This window comes from Musa acuminata, chromosome BXJ1-1 (assembly GCF_036884655.1).
Source record: "Musa acuminata AAA Group cultivar baxijiao chromosome BXJ1-1, Cavendish_Baxijiao_AAA, whole genome shotgun sequence".
NCBI classification, from domain to species: Eukaryota; Viridiplantae; Streptophyta; class Magnoliopsida; order Zingiberales; family Musaceae; genus Musa; species Musa acuminata.
The window spans coordinates 10,633,631-10,649,357 of record NC_088327.1 but is presented as its reverse complement, the minus strand read 5'-3'; the positions used below and the strand labels follow the sequence as shown (position 1 = coordinate 10,649,357).

Genomic DNA, 15,727 nt, shown 5'->3' with positions numbered 1-15,727 from the left:
TTGTGCTATGGAGATCAGAGTATAATCTCTCTATACAAAACATATATTAAAAGTGTTAGATAAACAAAAATTAGTAAAGAATTTCGTAAGTCTCAATACATTTATTCATTCTTTATGAGATCGATAATGCACAAAGTGGATCAGTTTCCCTTTTCAAAATATCAATAACAATTGTGGCTTCTTTCTCGGTTAGAATTCGCTCACCCCCTCTCTGTTTATAGTCAGTATTAATCCTTTATGAATTACAATAAATCTATTATATAATGATTTATCTTTTCTTATCATAAAAAAAATAAACGATTTGAAGAAAATCTTTGTAGGAGATTTTTTCGAGGAACTAAAGATTGTTCTATTTATGACATTCTAAACATGTCAAAACGTCTATATAATTGATGGGAGAATCCAATAAAATAAGGATGATTCAGCCAATCAATTTTTGTTGAACATGTAAAACGTTAATAATTATTCTAACAAAAGTAATTAAAGTTTCAAAATATTTAAATGAAAAGTGATTTTTTTTTTCAAATGATAAATTATGAAGATAGTATTGGAACCCAAAACTTTACGATAATGTATCAAAAGTTTTACCAGCTAAATTAGCTAACGTGAATCTCTTTAACAGTAAGCATTTGACATATCTTTTTTTTTTTCTTTAGATGTATGTTTAGGGAATTTTTTTTTTTTTTTGCATATTTAGCTTTTGATTAGTCGGCCTCTCAAATTCCTTAAAAATTTCAAGTACTATAAGACCTTTTGTAGGTATAAATACATAATACAATATCATATCAGATGAGACACATAATATTGAAACTTAATCTACATAATTTAAGAGATGATCAAGTAACCCAATAATGAAAAAAAAAAATAAAAATAAGGAGAAAAAGAATCCCTTCACAGATCCCTCTTTATGCTTTAGAATAGGACAGCCTTTTCACAACAAAAGTAATCCGCTTTGCAACTAAAAAGTTGAGTCGCATGCAAGTAAACCAATTACAACATATGTAATGGCAACTAAGTAATGTTCAGGAAAGATGACCTATAAATTATTAGGGGATGGACAAAAATTAGTTGGGATGTCATTCCCCAACACCGGGAAAAATTAGCTAACGCATGGGTGCTCGGATGAGCTAATTACAGTGGTTAGATTGGCAAGTTCCAAGATGTCGGAGAAGATGGTTTTAGGATCCAAGGAACGGCAGAGGGGCGTTGACTCACGTCGATTAGTTGTTGTGAGTTTGCCGCAATCCAAAGGTCCGACAAACCTTCGTTCAAAGGGATGAAGCAGCTAACCAATGTTTGCGACCACAAAGTCATCAGGAGTTTTGATAACATAACTTGTGTTGAAAACTTTTACGCCGTGATCGAAGTGTCAGCATGGCTCGGTCTAATCCTGGATACGTAAAGTTATTCACATGAATGCTCGGATGGTCGAAGTGAACGTCGGGTTGGGTTGGGTTCGAGTCTCATCTCCCGGGGTTCACCTTCTCCCTTGGAAGGTTGCTTGCTTATTCGTCGTCGAGCTCTTGCACATAGGCCGAAGTCAAAAGAAGGACTTTTTGACTTGACCCCTCCAAAATTTAAGTTAGTGTTGAGTTGAGTAAGAGAGAGTTGAATGCTCGAAGTCTTTTCCCTGACGTTGGTCAGGGGGTTGGCTTTTATGCCTGTAAATAATGATCGATCGTACATGATCCATTAATGGTTGTCAACTTCTCGGACGACCGGATTGTAACTTGCGAATGAGTGTCGATCGACTTATATGGACCCATGCCATTTCGAGCTTTTTAGAATAGCTCTACGATATATGACACCGACTTGGATGGCATCAAATAGTACAAAGATAAGCGGTTGCCCCATTTGAGTTTGAAGTGTCACGTTATGTCAATCCGAAACTCCTTTGTTAGTACTATCATGGTCACCCATCGCTACCAAGTGGATGGTGTTGAAATATATCATATCAACCTATTTATACAAAGTAGAGGTCACAAGAACCGTCAAAAAGTAAGCTTAAGGAACAGCACTATTAACCAAAAGAAAAATCACAATGATGCTCATCCCTTACATGGGCATGTGATATGTTCAGATTACATCGATTTTCAGTTTGATTTGATTAAGGTAAATTAGGTTTGAATCGAATTCAATTCAAATCTATCTACTCAAACTAGTTCAAAACTTGTTAATTGTATCCAGTTAATCAGTTAATCAATTTATATTTTTTTAAATATTTTTTTAAATATTTTTTTAAATATTTTTAAAATATTTTTTTAAATATTTTTAAAATATTTTTTTTAAAAATAAAACAGTTAGATTTGATTGAACTAAAACAAACCAAAATCTTGGTGTGATTGAATCCACATAGTAAGATTTGTAAAGTTGAACCCATATTATTATTAGAATCTTTGGGCCGATTTGGTATTGGGCCAATATTATTATTAGAATCTTTGGGCCGATTTGAATAATCAATTTGAACCGATCATGGGCTTAAGATAGTAAACTCGATTAGACTGATATTTCTTAAATTAAAATCGATTCAAATCCGATCGAATTTGATTTTCATTTTGATTCGATTAAAATAAGTTAGGTTCGAATTGATTCTTATTCAAACTCGCTAATCATTCAATTAATTAGTTAACCGACTTTTATTTTTTAAATACTTTTTTAAAAAATATATATTTAAAATAAATCGATTCAATTTGATTCAACTAAATCAAACCAAAATCATGATGTAATTAAATCGACATACTCATAAGATTTGTAAAATTATATAATTGGTATTGGGCCAATAGTATCTTTGGGCCGATTTGATTCTTTAATTTGAATCAATTAAGGATTTAAGATAATAAACACGATTAGAATGATATTTCTTAAATTAAAATTCTTGATGTTGGAGTTGTCAGGAAAAGTAACCGAGGAAAACAACAAAGGATTTCTCAAGGTCCGTACCCTCTTAAATCTAGCATCTTTTGGCCCAATCATTAGATGCATCAAGATGCGAATCCAAAGCAGATGCATTCGATAGAATCTTGATGAAGATTACAGACAAGACAAGAAGAGGACCTGTGGGCATTGTGAAATCGGACAACCCAAGAAAACAGTATGTTCTTATAGACTATATTGTACGTTGACTTTTAATTTAATTATCCTCTTCTTCCTCTTCCGCGTCGAACCATTTCACTGTAGAGTTATTATTATTCTTGTTTTTCTTTCATTATCTGTCCACAGTCCTACAGGGAAATATGGCGATTCATGTACATCTATTCCTCGTACAGCTTTGCCAACAATACATTGGAGTTGCCAACACACGTCTATTCGTTGCATTCAACGTTGCATCGTTGAATGTCTCGCCTGTAAAGGCAATCATTAATGTTCTGTCAAGGCAATTACTTTTGTTCGGTTAAAATTCAGATTTGTAGATACTTGAGGCTTTCATTCGATAAAGAAGGGTAACAAACAAATACGCTCTATTGCGTTATTTTGTGTTAACGAGTAAATCGGACTATATTTGACTTATCTCTATCTTCTTCTCCTTTAGCTCTTCCATCCTTTTTTTTTTCTTTTTTTTTTTATCCTTATTCATTTTATTATCGTCTCAAAATATCTTTTTTTATTATAATCATTGTTATTCGTATATCCCCATCATCATTTTTTTCTATGTATTCTTATTCTCATCTTCCGTCACCTCCTTGATCTCTTATTTTTTATTCTCCTTCACTTTTGTTGTTATCTATCGTTTTTTTCTTCTTCTCGTGTAGAAGATAGAAGAGAAACTTAAAAAATAAAGTATTTGGGTTGATTAAAATAATATTAACTTTAATTTTGATTTGAAAAAAATTCACTATAAAGTGACAAAATTTTTTTTAAAATTATTAATAAAATATAGTAATTGATTTTTATCAAATGGCGGGCACCCTTCTTTTTTAATAAAATCATAAAAAGATAATAATTATTCTTTGACTAAGTTTAACTCATTTTTTTTATGACTTCACTAATTTTTTAAAGATGAATAGGACTAAACCGATTCAACTACATCCTAACTATTTAATTTGATTAAGTATTAGATTATTCCTTAATTTTTTCAAATTATTCCAACCTCCTCTTCCCACGTCGGCTTCCCTCTCCTCCCTATCCTCATCTTCATCTTACTCCACCTCTTCCTCAATCACACTTATTCACAAAATATATAATATATATTTTTTATAAAAATAATTTTACATTTATCATAAAGCCAAAAAACTTAAGTTATTATAAAAATATTATTTTTTATTAAAATTATCCTAAATTACTCAAAAATATATATGCTCAAGTTACATTCATTCACAAAACTAAAAAAAATATTATAAATTTTTAATTTTAAAAAAATATTTAAAAATTAATATATTTTTAATATATTTGTGAATAAGTATAACTTAATTATAACTGAATATAAATTATCTGACTCAATCTGACCTGAATCAATCTAATATAGGCTAAGCTGATTCTGGATTGATCAGACTTAAAATAATCTTAGTTAAAGAGTAATATTCTTCTTATCTTTTATTATAATTATTTTTTATCTTTATTTTTTCCAAGAAAAGTAAAGGGAAAATATTTGGATTGTGAATAAGTATAACTTGAATGTAAATGATTTAATTCGATCCAACTTGAATCGATCTAATCTAAATTAAACCAACCTAAATAAATTTAAAACAGTATTATCAATATATTTTAAAAAACATCTCATAAAAATCAAATACACAGACCATCTCGTAAAAATTTAAATTAACTTTCGCCGACACCACCAACCCCCCCAAATCCCTCCCTCCACCCCCAAACCATTACACCGATCAATCAATTCCTTTCGGGTTTGGAAAGTCCTTTCAAGCACGAGTTCCAATAGTGGCTCTTCGAGAAATGACAAGTCCCAAAGCTGGTCCTGTCATCTCAGTAACATCTCTGTGACTCTAAAAGATCTCCTCGAGAAGATGAAAGTACAGAATTTTCAAGTTTGAATAGTAACGCTCATATCCAACTTATGTAAAATATTCATTACTAAACCCTCCTTAAATCGACCGATTAAGTCTGTAGTTCATCGCTGCAAACATAAGATATGATGTTGGAAGATTTTTCGAAAATATGATATTATACTTTAACAAATCATAGTGGATTAATAATAGAAAAATAATATTAGCATTCATCACCGTAAATTTACAATTTCTTAAACTCGAATACTTACTCCATCTCTTCCTAATAATCTTAAACTAATATACTACCCACTCACATAATTTACTTTAATATAGAAAAGGTCAGCATGTATGATGACCTTCTGCTAACCTCACATGATGCTGTCTTTCCTCCCACTTGTCCTCGCCGGTTTCTGTGCTGGAGCGCCATAAAGCTGCTCGTCCGGGACCGAGGGTCCAGAGGTGGTGGCCGTGGCAGACGCTAAACCGACCAAAGCTTCCGAGCCTCTCATTCATCCGTACTCAGGCACCGGGGAGATAATGCTGCCTCGGCCAGCAACACTGCATCACTATTTCATGTGCTATGGTCCTCTGTAGCCAGCCAGCTCATGTTAGAGGCGGCCGGCTTGAGACTGTTTCCTTCTCGTAAGAAGTCTCGGAAGTCGATTAAACAAATAATACATACATCTGGAGGATTTGGGGGGGGCATCTCATGAGCTGTACTCGCTTGTCATACTCTTCAGATTATTCATTCATGACACCCCCCCCAATTTAATTCCGCATTTACTGCAGATTCTCAGCATGTAATTGAAGAGACTCACCTACCAGCTTGTCCATCACTATCGCATTTAAATCGCCCCATTAATTCCCAAGTCGACGAGCTATTATCGACCTCTGCAACCGAAGGGATTCAGCTGGCGATTGGTCCTCCTCCTCTGCTCACCATCAACATCGCCTTCTTTTCCGACGTCGGAAACGCGCTTGTTCATAACGCATCACATGGCTGCTTTGAATAACCTCCACGAGGATTGGTTGGAGCTTTGTGCATTGGATGCCATCGCTAGGAGCGATGTGATATCCATTTACCATGTATTCGATCGATGGAAGGAAGTATAAGGCCAGCCAATTTAGTGCGAGAAGAGTCGATGGAACAGGAGCCCCTATCCAAATCAAACAGTCGGTCAACGTCGTCGGCTAACGTTTCAGCGATAAGGAAAAAGAAAGGACGAGGCAAGTGTGATGTGATCACCGAGGCACTATCGCTGACATTTCATCGACAAAGAATTCAGCTCCAACTGTACAGCAAGAGTTTCTTAATGACTACACAGAGAGTGAAGTTAAGAAATAATAGGAATGCTATGTTTCATGCATGTATTTCTAGCGTTTATCTTTGTTGGTTGCGTTACTGAAATGACAAGGTTATGATTCAACTATTATAGATAATTTACGGGTAGAGCACGTGAATGCCGACAGCCATTCGACCGTGATCTTAATTCCACCGGAAATATGTCTTTTACTTGTCACTTCCCGAAGGTAGATTTGCAGCAAGATCTTGGCTGATTTCGGCATATATTAGTTTGCAGATTACACCACTATATATCTTTTACCATATATATATATATATATATATATATATATATATATATCCAAATGATCTCGGAATATATTAGTTTGCGTACTACGTTGGAGGAAACCTCGGTCATGATTTCACAGTAGCCTCGTACGTTGTCTTTTAATGTCTTTTAATGTGATTACCATGGTAGAGTAGCAGGTCACATGAACCTTACCCTTTCTACGATTTGGTTACCATTTTATGATTATTAGGTTATAAATGTAAATATAATGCTTGCACTGGTAGTGATGTTACTAACAGTCTAGCGATGCAGGATGCATGGGAAATAACCTAAGCTCTGCTTATAAGTATCACGCAGAAGCAAACTTGCACTATGGACATCACAGAAAGGTGACGACGAGAAGGTCAAGCAAGATGGCTTCTCAACCAGGACCCCTCACCCAATGGCCATGGCAGAGGCTTGGAAACATGAAGGTATGGTTCCAATCCATCGCCACCCTTCCTTCCTTTCTTCCAGCAGACATGCACTCCCTCCGGCCCTCACCTTTCTGACACAACATGGCTTGGTGATACCCTTGTTTTCCTCCTCCTCCTCTTCTTCTTCTTCTTCTTCTTCTTCTTCTTCTTCTTCTTTTTGCGTTGCAGTACGTGCTCCTGGCTCCATTGTTGGCGCACAGCGTACACAAGTTCATGACGGTAAAGCCAGAGGATAGGGACATGTTCAACTTCCTCATCATCCCATCTCTGCTGATGCGGTTGCTGCACGCCCAGCTCTGGATCACCCTGTCCCGGATGAAGACTGCCAACAGCAAGCACAGCATAGTCGACAAAAGCCTCGACTTCGAGCAAGTGGACAGAGAACGGAACTGGTACTCTTTTCCTTCTTCTTCTTCTTCTTCTTCTTCTTCTTCTTCTTCTTCTAGTTTGTTGTTGTGTCGTGGACGCCACAAAGTGTGATGGAGAAAACTGGATGGCAGGGATGATCAGATCATCTTGACAGCCATCTTGGCTTACGTGGTAAACAAGGTGATTCCTGGAGCATCACATCTACCATGGTGGAATACTAGAGGAGCGATCCTCATCAGTGTCCTCCATATTGGCCCCGTGGAGTTCCTCTACTACTGGTTCCATCGAGCTTTGCACCATCATTACCTCTATTCCCGTTACCATTCTCACCACCATGCCTCCGTTGTTACCGAGCCCATCACATGTGAGACCCCTCTCTCTCTAAGTCTACTTCTGCCTCGTAAAAAGAACAAGCTATATCCAAGTTTGCATATGTGGCTTACTTAGCTTCGTCTCTCGCAGCTGTCATCCATCCATTCGCTGAAGAGCTGGTCTACTTCCTGCTCTTTGCGATTCCTCCTATAACCACAGCTATAACAGGATCAGGTTCCATTATAACAAGCTATGGGTATTTGAACTATATTGATTTCATGAACTACATGGGCCACTGCAACTTTGAGATGGTTCCCAAGTGGCTTCTCGACAGCTTTCCCCCGCTCAAGTACCTCATGTACACTCCCTCGTAAGTATGGACTTCCTCGGACTACAATCTAAGCCTCAGGCCGTTCAGTGAATCAAGAAACGATACATGAACTGAAAACCAACAGATTAATTAGAAGTAAGATCTTATTTTTCATGCGCAGGTTTCACTCTCTTCACCACACGAGATTTCGCACCAATTACTCGCTCTTTATGCCAATATACGACTATATATACGGTACGGTGGACGAGTCTTCGGACGAGTTACATGAAAGGTCTCTCAGGAAAAAGGAGGAGATGGTCGATGTGGTTCATCTGACCCATTTGACCACCCTGCAGTCCATGTATCACTCTCGAATTGGCCTTTCTTCCCTGGCATCAAAACCATACAAGCATCAGTGGTACTTGTGGATCGTCTGGCCCTTCACGCACGCACTGGTGCAGCTGGCATGGCACATCGGGACTACATTCACCGTGGAGAGGAATAAACTGGAGAAGCTACGGATGGAGACATGGATGGTGCCAAGATACAGTTTCCAAGTAAGATTCTCAGCTAATTCCATCCTTCGGATTTAACTCTCTCCTGACTTGAGAAACGCTCGTTGACAGTACGCCACATTCGCTGGGAAAGAGAAGATAAATGGGTTGATCGAAGAAGCTATTCTGGAGGCCGATAAAAGGGGAGCTAAAGTCTTAAGTTTAGGTCTCCTAAACCAAGTAAGTTGCTTTGTTGTCGATCTTACACGAGCATGTTAAATGACATCTCAGATTCTGTGACGTTGTGTGCTGTAATTGCAGGCCGACGAATTGAATGGGTGCGGCCTGCTGTATGTGAAGAGGAATCCCAAGCTTAAGGTAAGGATTGTGGACGGAACCAGCTTGGCAGTTGCTGTGGTTCTGCACAGTATCCCCAAAGGAACACAGAGCGTTCTTCTTCTCGTCGGAAATGTCTCGAAAATGGCTCTCTCTTTATGCTTGGCTTTATGCCAAATTGATATCCAGGTCCGTATTGAATTCAAGTCTCTTTCCTTTGAGAATGAATTCGTATCAGACTAGGGTTTTCTATCATTTGCTCTTATCATCTCACAGGTAGAGATGGTTCAGAGGGACAAATTCAACCTCCTGAAACAGAGACTGCCACCACAACTTCAGAAATATTTGGTTTTCTCTGGGAAATACAGAAGCAAGGTGAGGTCTTTTCCAAGCCACCTCCTCCGTTTCTCTCTCTCTCTCTGACATTTCCCATGCCTTTCAGTTGTTAGATGAATTGTACAAATCCAAGGACTATTAATTTCCAGTCCAATCAAGAACTATTAATCTTTATTACTATAACATCGTTATCTATCTGACGTTGAAGGAACAGAGTAGCAGCTTTAGCAGCGAAGCAATAATTTCCGTTCACATTTAAACTGTTGTGGTACCATCTTCCCGACTACAATACTGCATCCCTTTGTACGGAAACATTCATGTAGACGCTAATTAGTTTGGCTGTTGACTCATCCTTTCGCAATCACGTCTGTCTTGTTCTTAACATTGGCAAATGAACAAGAAGTTTGCGAACAGAAGGAAATTATTGTACTAGAAACGTATCCTATCTTTTTTATCGCATAACAACTGAGGCTCACGCTTGCAGACGTGGTTACTTGGGAATGGAGTGAGTGACCAAGAACAAAGGAACGCGAGTGAAGGCATCCATTTCATCCCTTATTCTCAATTCCCCCCCAGAGTAGTACGAGAAGATTGTATCTACCACTGCACTCCTGCAATGCTGGTCCCAAAGGCATACCAAAACCTGCACGCCTGTGAGGTATGTCGACACCCATGGGTGATAATTCCTTTCTTATTCGTATTATTACCCTCGATTACAATTATATATAGAACGCCTACGCATGCGTTTCATAGTTCAAAATGCAGGGAAAGCTTCTTCATCTTCTCCTCTGATTCATGAAATAAGCCTTCGCTTAACAGTAACTACGAGCTCTATTTGTAAATGTACGTAGAACTGGTTGCCAAGAAGGGTGATGAGTGCATGGCGTGTGGCCGGAATAGTTCATGCGTTGGAGCAATGGAACAAGAATGAATGTGGTGAGACGGTGAGCAACATAGAGACAATGTGGCGTGCTGCCCTCCGCCACGGATTTCTCCCATATGATGGTGTCCTGTAGCCAAGTGCAACGCCGAAGAAAGCTGCTTCTCTACTGGTAATTGCAATTATGCCGCTTGGTATCTACTAGAGTGACCTGCTACTCCTGGCGTGGAAAACCTTCAATCTACCTTGTTTACTTGTGGAGTCTGAGACTTCGTTTATGCCATGAATGCAATAGTTGGCGTGTACTAGCTGAATAGTACTCAAATACGATCTACCTTCACATTCTCTCTCGTGTCGAATGCCTTATTTCGTACGATGGTACAAAGTGGGACGATTTCATGATCCGGAGCAAATCTTTGAGGACGAAAGAATTTGCAAATTTCTTTCATACAATGTGTAAACATACTCCTACAAGAGTGGCTTGGGTCTGATGGGCTAACTGGCTTATCAACTTTATTTAGTCTAAACCATGACCAAAATACTTAAGCTGTTAATAGTACACTCATCAGACTCTTATAAGTCAATCTTAAGCCTACCTATTTTCGATGTGGGACTAATCAGGGGTGTTACAAGTGCCATCTCTTCTCCTATCTGAGCCAACGGCTTTCTTGCGGCTGCTTGCTTCGATAGCCTGCACTTGTGGTCGGTGAGTTGCTCATGCATCTCACAGATTGCATCTCACAGATTCTTCCCCTTCCCATCTCGATTCGCAACGACCACAGCTTCCTCCCCTTCTTCTCCTCCTCAGACTTCGGTCATTCTTCCTCATCGTAGGATCGCAGGAGGTGATTCCCACCATTACTCTTCAATGGTGGTTGTTTTTCCTTGCGGTGACTGCAACACTTCCCTGGCGAACGACAGTTGTCTTCCCCTGCTGCCACGACAATCTCTGCCCTCATCCTCCCAATGAGCAGCTTTACCGCTCCTTAAAGACTGGCACTCTACCTTTCGTCGTCACCGACAAGGGTGTCGACCACAGAGAACTTCTCTTCTCTGTGGGCAATGCTCCCTCGCTAACCGAAGTCTTCCGCTGAAGACTCTGCCGCCCTTCCGGCCACCAAACTCGGTTGCAAGCCGTGACCTACACCGATCGCAGCCATCGTTGCCTAATGCGAATCACTGCCTTACCATCAACCGCCACAAGCATTGCTGCAACTATCTCCAACCTGCAAACATTGTTACAAATCTCTCCAGCAACGCTGCAGATTTCTCCAGCGTCACTGCAGCTCTCTCCAGTGCTGCTAACACTACTGCAACTCTCTCACACACTGCTGCAAATCTCTCCAGCGTTGCAAACAGTATTGCAGTCCTCCAACAGATCTATAAAACGACAGCAACTTAGCCTCCGGTTGCAACAACTGTACCTCTGGAAGAAGCACTGCTCCTCACCGGTGCACCACCAGCGCTGCCCTCCAACAGCTCTCTTCAGCATTGCTGCAACTCTCTTTAGCATTGGAAACCGTATTGCAGTCCTCCAGTAGATCTACAAAACTGTAGCAACTTAGCCTCCGACTGTAGTGACCCTTTGTACAGCTAACTACTCGCTCGTATATGTATTCTCAAACGTTTTCATGGTCTACCTCTGACACCCCAATTATTATCCCTATAGGGAACTATAGCACTTCTCAATCTACATGCCTTATCGTCATGCAGCAATACTCATTCCATTCAAGTTATCTAAAGGCGATAACTATTTATCTTGACAGGCACAACTTTCTAATATTATATTTTGATATGATCTCCTAGGCTACAGTAATGGCTCTCTCCCGTGTTCGCCTGTAATGGTCAACATCTTAGGAGAATCAAGTCCAATACTAAATTCAAACCATAAACTATGGTTACATCAAGATCGTCTCATCCTCAAAGCTATTCAAGTCTTCGTCACTGGGTCCGTCGCCCCACTGATATATTTATGTACGACTGCTACAGAAGCATGGTACAAATTGTAAACTACTATAGCAAATTGCTCTTGTACTTGCATGCTCGGACTTATATCAAATCTGATGATAACGAAACAAGAGGGAAGTATCATTGTTGGCTATCTACAAAATATCAAAGTTATCATTGATGATTTAGCTTTGATAGGTCATTCCCTCGATGATGAAGAAGTCTTAGTCCATACTCTTAATGGCCTATGAAGCGAATACAAAGAACTAGCAGCAACAATTCCGGCACGCGACTCACCAATATCATTTGAAAAACTCTATGACAAATTAATTGACTATGAGATGTATTTGAAGTGTGATGACAGGTTACTCGAACCAACTATCACAGCTCAGGTCAGTCAAAAATTCAAGAGAAAGAGCAACTAGTACAATAAGCACGTCAACAAAGGTTTGGCTATGCTGCCTCCTGACCCTATGGGTCACAAACCAAACCCCCCTAATCCATATCATCAACACTTCAATCATCACTATCAAGGTGGCAACTTCCATAATCATCAGCCCTGGAGTCCTAATCTCACTAACCAACAAAGAGTCGTTTACCAGCTATGTGACAAAGTTGGACACTTTGCAAAGGTTTGTCGGTCTTGACCCAAAATTCTTGCTCCTTCACAATGGCCTCAGGCAAATCTCATGACTACTCTAACTACTCACCAACCTAATTGGATTATGGACTTTGGCGCCTCTCATCACATCACCTCTGATCTTCAAAACTTGTCCATCTACAACAACTATGGCGACAATGAAGATATCATCATCGGTGACGATAAAGGAATTCTCATTACTCATACTGGTTCCACATCTCTTAGTTACCATAACATAATATTTACACTCGATGATGTTTTGTGTGCACCTCATATCAAACGTAATCTCATTTTCATTTCTCAATTCTGCAACTAAAATAATACCTTCATTAAATTCTTTCCTGACTCCTTTCTTGTCGAGGATTTCAGCACGGGGGCATCCTTGGTCCGAGATCAGAGTAAGGACAACATTTATGAGTGGACATCGGTTACATAAATCACCCAGCCCACTGCCTACTCTTCCGTCACAGCTCCAATTGATGTGCGGCATCGTCGTCTTGATTATCCCTCATCCTTTATTTAGCAAAAATTACTTTCCCAATTTTCTCTTCCTACTCTTAAAAACAATAACATTATATCTAATTGTAATGCTTATTTAAGCAATAAAAATCATCGACTTTCTTTTGGAATATCCTTTATATCATGCTTTAGTCCTTTTGAAATTATTTATACTGATGTTTGTGGTCCTACCTCAATCACTTCTTTTGACAAGTTTAGATTTTATGTTATTTTCGTAGACTACTTTATCAAGTATACATGGTTATACCCTCTCCATCATAAATATAAAGTTTTAACAATTTTTTCTAACTTTAGATAGTTGGTCGAGAACTTCTTTCAGTCTACAATCAAAATAGTTTACTCTAACAGAGGCGGTGAATATCAAGCCCTCACATCGTGTCTCTTAGCTTGTGGTATCCAACACCTTAAGTCATCCCCACATACTCCTCAACTAGTTGGTTCTGCTGAACGCAAACATCGACATATAATTGCCTCACACTCCTCCATCAAGCCTCCATGCCAACCATCTTTTAGTCTGCGAATTTTTAAACTATCATCTACCTCATCAATCATATGCTCACTCCAATCCTTCAGTACTAGTCACCATTTGAAAAACTATTTCACAAATCTCCAAACCTTCAAAAACTCAAAGTATTTGACAGTTTATGTTACCTATGGCTACGTCCCTATGCCTTGCATAAGCTAACATCACGATCTATACCTTGCATTTTTTATTAGATATTCTCTTAAACATAATATCTTTCGATGCTACGAACCCCAAACTCAAAAAGTCTTTATATTACGTCATGTTATTTTTGTGAAGTCTACCTTTCTGTTTCAAAACCTTGAGTCTCCTGCTGTACGCCCTTCTCCAACAACTATACATCATTGGAGTACATCGTCGATCTCGTCAAACGAGTCTCCCACAACACCACCCGGTCATTCTCCTCGGGATCTATACTCTCTCCCAATTCAGTAGCTTCTCACTCCCTCCATTGCTCCTCTCCCTTTTTCACAAGGTTCCCCTACTACTGAAGTATTACCCTCGGAAACACAACTACTATCTTTATCATCTTTTAGTACCAGTGATACTGAAGTACCTTCAACCTATGTCAATACATGTCCACCGCCCATACCCACAACACAACCTATAGGCATTGGACATCCAATGACAACACGCTCCAAAAGTGGTATCTTTAAATCTCGACAAGTCTTTGACTTACATGCCATCACAAAATCCTCATCAGAGACCAATGAACCTACCACAATTACTCAAGCCTAAAAATCTCTATATTGACATAAAGCTATGTGTGAAGAATATGATGCTCTTATCCATAATTCTATATTGACTCTTGTACCCTCTTAACCTACACAAAATATCATCGGGTGTAAGTGAGTCTTTCAAATTAAGCAGAACCCAGATGGATTCGTTGCCAGATATAAAGTTTGTCTAGTGGCTAAAGGATTTCATCAACGTCTTGGTGTTGACTTCATAGAGATATTTAGTCCCGTTGTTAAACCTACAATAATCTAACTTATTTTGAATTTGGTCATCTCAAAAGGTTGGCATTTACGACAACTCGAAGTTAACAATGCCTTTTTACAGGGGACTCTAACTAATAATGTCTTCATGAAGCAACCTCCTGACTTCATCCACCCTTAATATCAAAGACATGTTTGTAAACTATAAAAAGTTATTTATAGACTTTGTTAAGCTCCACGAGCTTGGTATACTGAACTTGGCTCATTTTTGGCATCAATTGGCTTCATCAATTCCAAGTCTGATATATCATTATTCCTCCGACAACAAAATGGAGACACAATATATCTTTTAGTGTATGTGGATAATATTATTGTCATGGGTTAGAGACTCAGGCTTTCCTAAAGCAATTGGTCGATCGATTCTTCCTAAAAGATCTATGAACCTTGAGTTACTTTTTGGGAGTGGAAGCAACATTTACATCTTCAAGTCTCTTTTTATCACAAAGAAAGTATATTCAAGATATATTATCCAAGACAAACATATAGAATGCAAAAACGGTTACAACTCTCCTCTCTACTAGTGAATCACTGAAGTTATGTGATGGAAGACCTTCTACAGATTTTACTCAATACCGATAAGTCCTTGACTCCTTATAATACTTAGCTCTCACCCATCTAGACATCTCATTTGCAGTCAATAAATTATCATAATTTATGCATCGACCATCTATTACGCATTAGTCTACGGTCAAACGAATTCTACGATATCTTAAAGGGACACTCAATCATGGCATTTTTCTTCGCAACAATGCTCCACTCCATCTCATGCCTTTGTTGATGCTGATAGGGCAGGAAACTTTGACGATAGAATATCCACGTCATGGTATATTGTTTTCCTTAGAGCTACTCTAATTAGTTGGAGTTCTAAAAACAAAAGACAATCGCAAGGTATACAACTAAAGCTGAATACCGTACTATCGCCACCGCCACTATTGAACTCAATTGGATCATAAATATGATCAAGGAACTCAATATCAACTCTACTATTACTCTTATAATATATTGTGATAATGTTGGAGTTACCTACTTATGTGCTAATCCAGTGTTCCACTCCCGCATGAAACACATTATCATCG

At 38.6% G+C, this 15,727-nt stretch overlaps 1 protein-coding gene across 2 annotated transcripts; it reads left to right on the top strand.

Annotated features, from left to right (window-relative positions):
* The first annotated feature begins 6,828 nt into the window (after positions 1 to 6,828).
* LOC103992720 (very-long-chain aldehyde decarbonylase GL1-6-like) lies at positions 6,829 to 10,369 on the top strand. Of its 2 annotated transcripts, none has more exons than XM_009412536.3 (10): positions 6,829 to 6,984; positions 7,156 to 7,379; positions 7,488 to 7,720; positions 7,819 to 8,038; positions 8,160 to 8,535; positions 8,605 to 8,712; positions 8,794 to 8,997; positions 9,085 to 9,183; positions 9,629 to 9,802; positions 9,996 to 10,369. In XM_009412536.3, the coding sequence occupies exons 1-10, from the start codon at positions 6,829 to 6,831 to the stop codon at positions 10,158 to 10,160; spliced, it is 1,959 nt and encodes a 652-aa protein (XP_009410811.3). In that variant the 3' UTR covers positions 10,161 to 10,369. The 2 variants fall into 2 exon arrangements, with proteins under 2 accessions (XP_009410811.3, XP_065037167.1); XM_065181095.1 differs by lacking the exon at positions 9,996 to 10,369 and adding an exon at positions 9,910 to 9,951.
* Positions 10,370 to 15,727: the final 5,358 nt, after the last annotated feature.

Coding starts and splice junctions, on each gene's coding strand:
- LOC103992720 (XM_009412536.3), top strand. CDS start 6,829: ATGGGAAATAACCTAAGCTCTGCTTATAAGTATCACGCAGAAGCAAAC. Junction 8,713..8,793: donor GTTTAGGTCTCCTAAACCAA/GTAAGTTGCTTT, acceptor CTGTAATTGCAG/GCCGACGAATTGAATGGGTG. Junction 9,803..9,995: donor AAAACCTGCACGCCTGTGAG/GTATGTCGACAC, acceptor AAATGTACGTAG/AACTGGTTGCCAAGAAGGGT.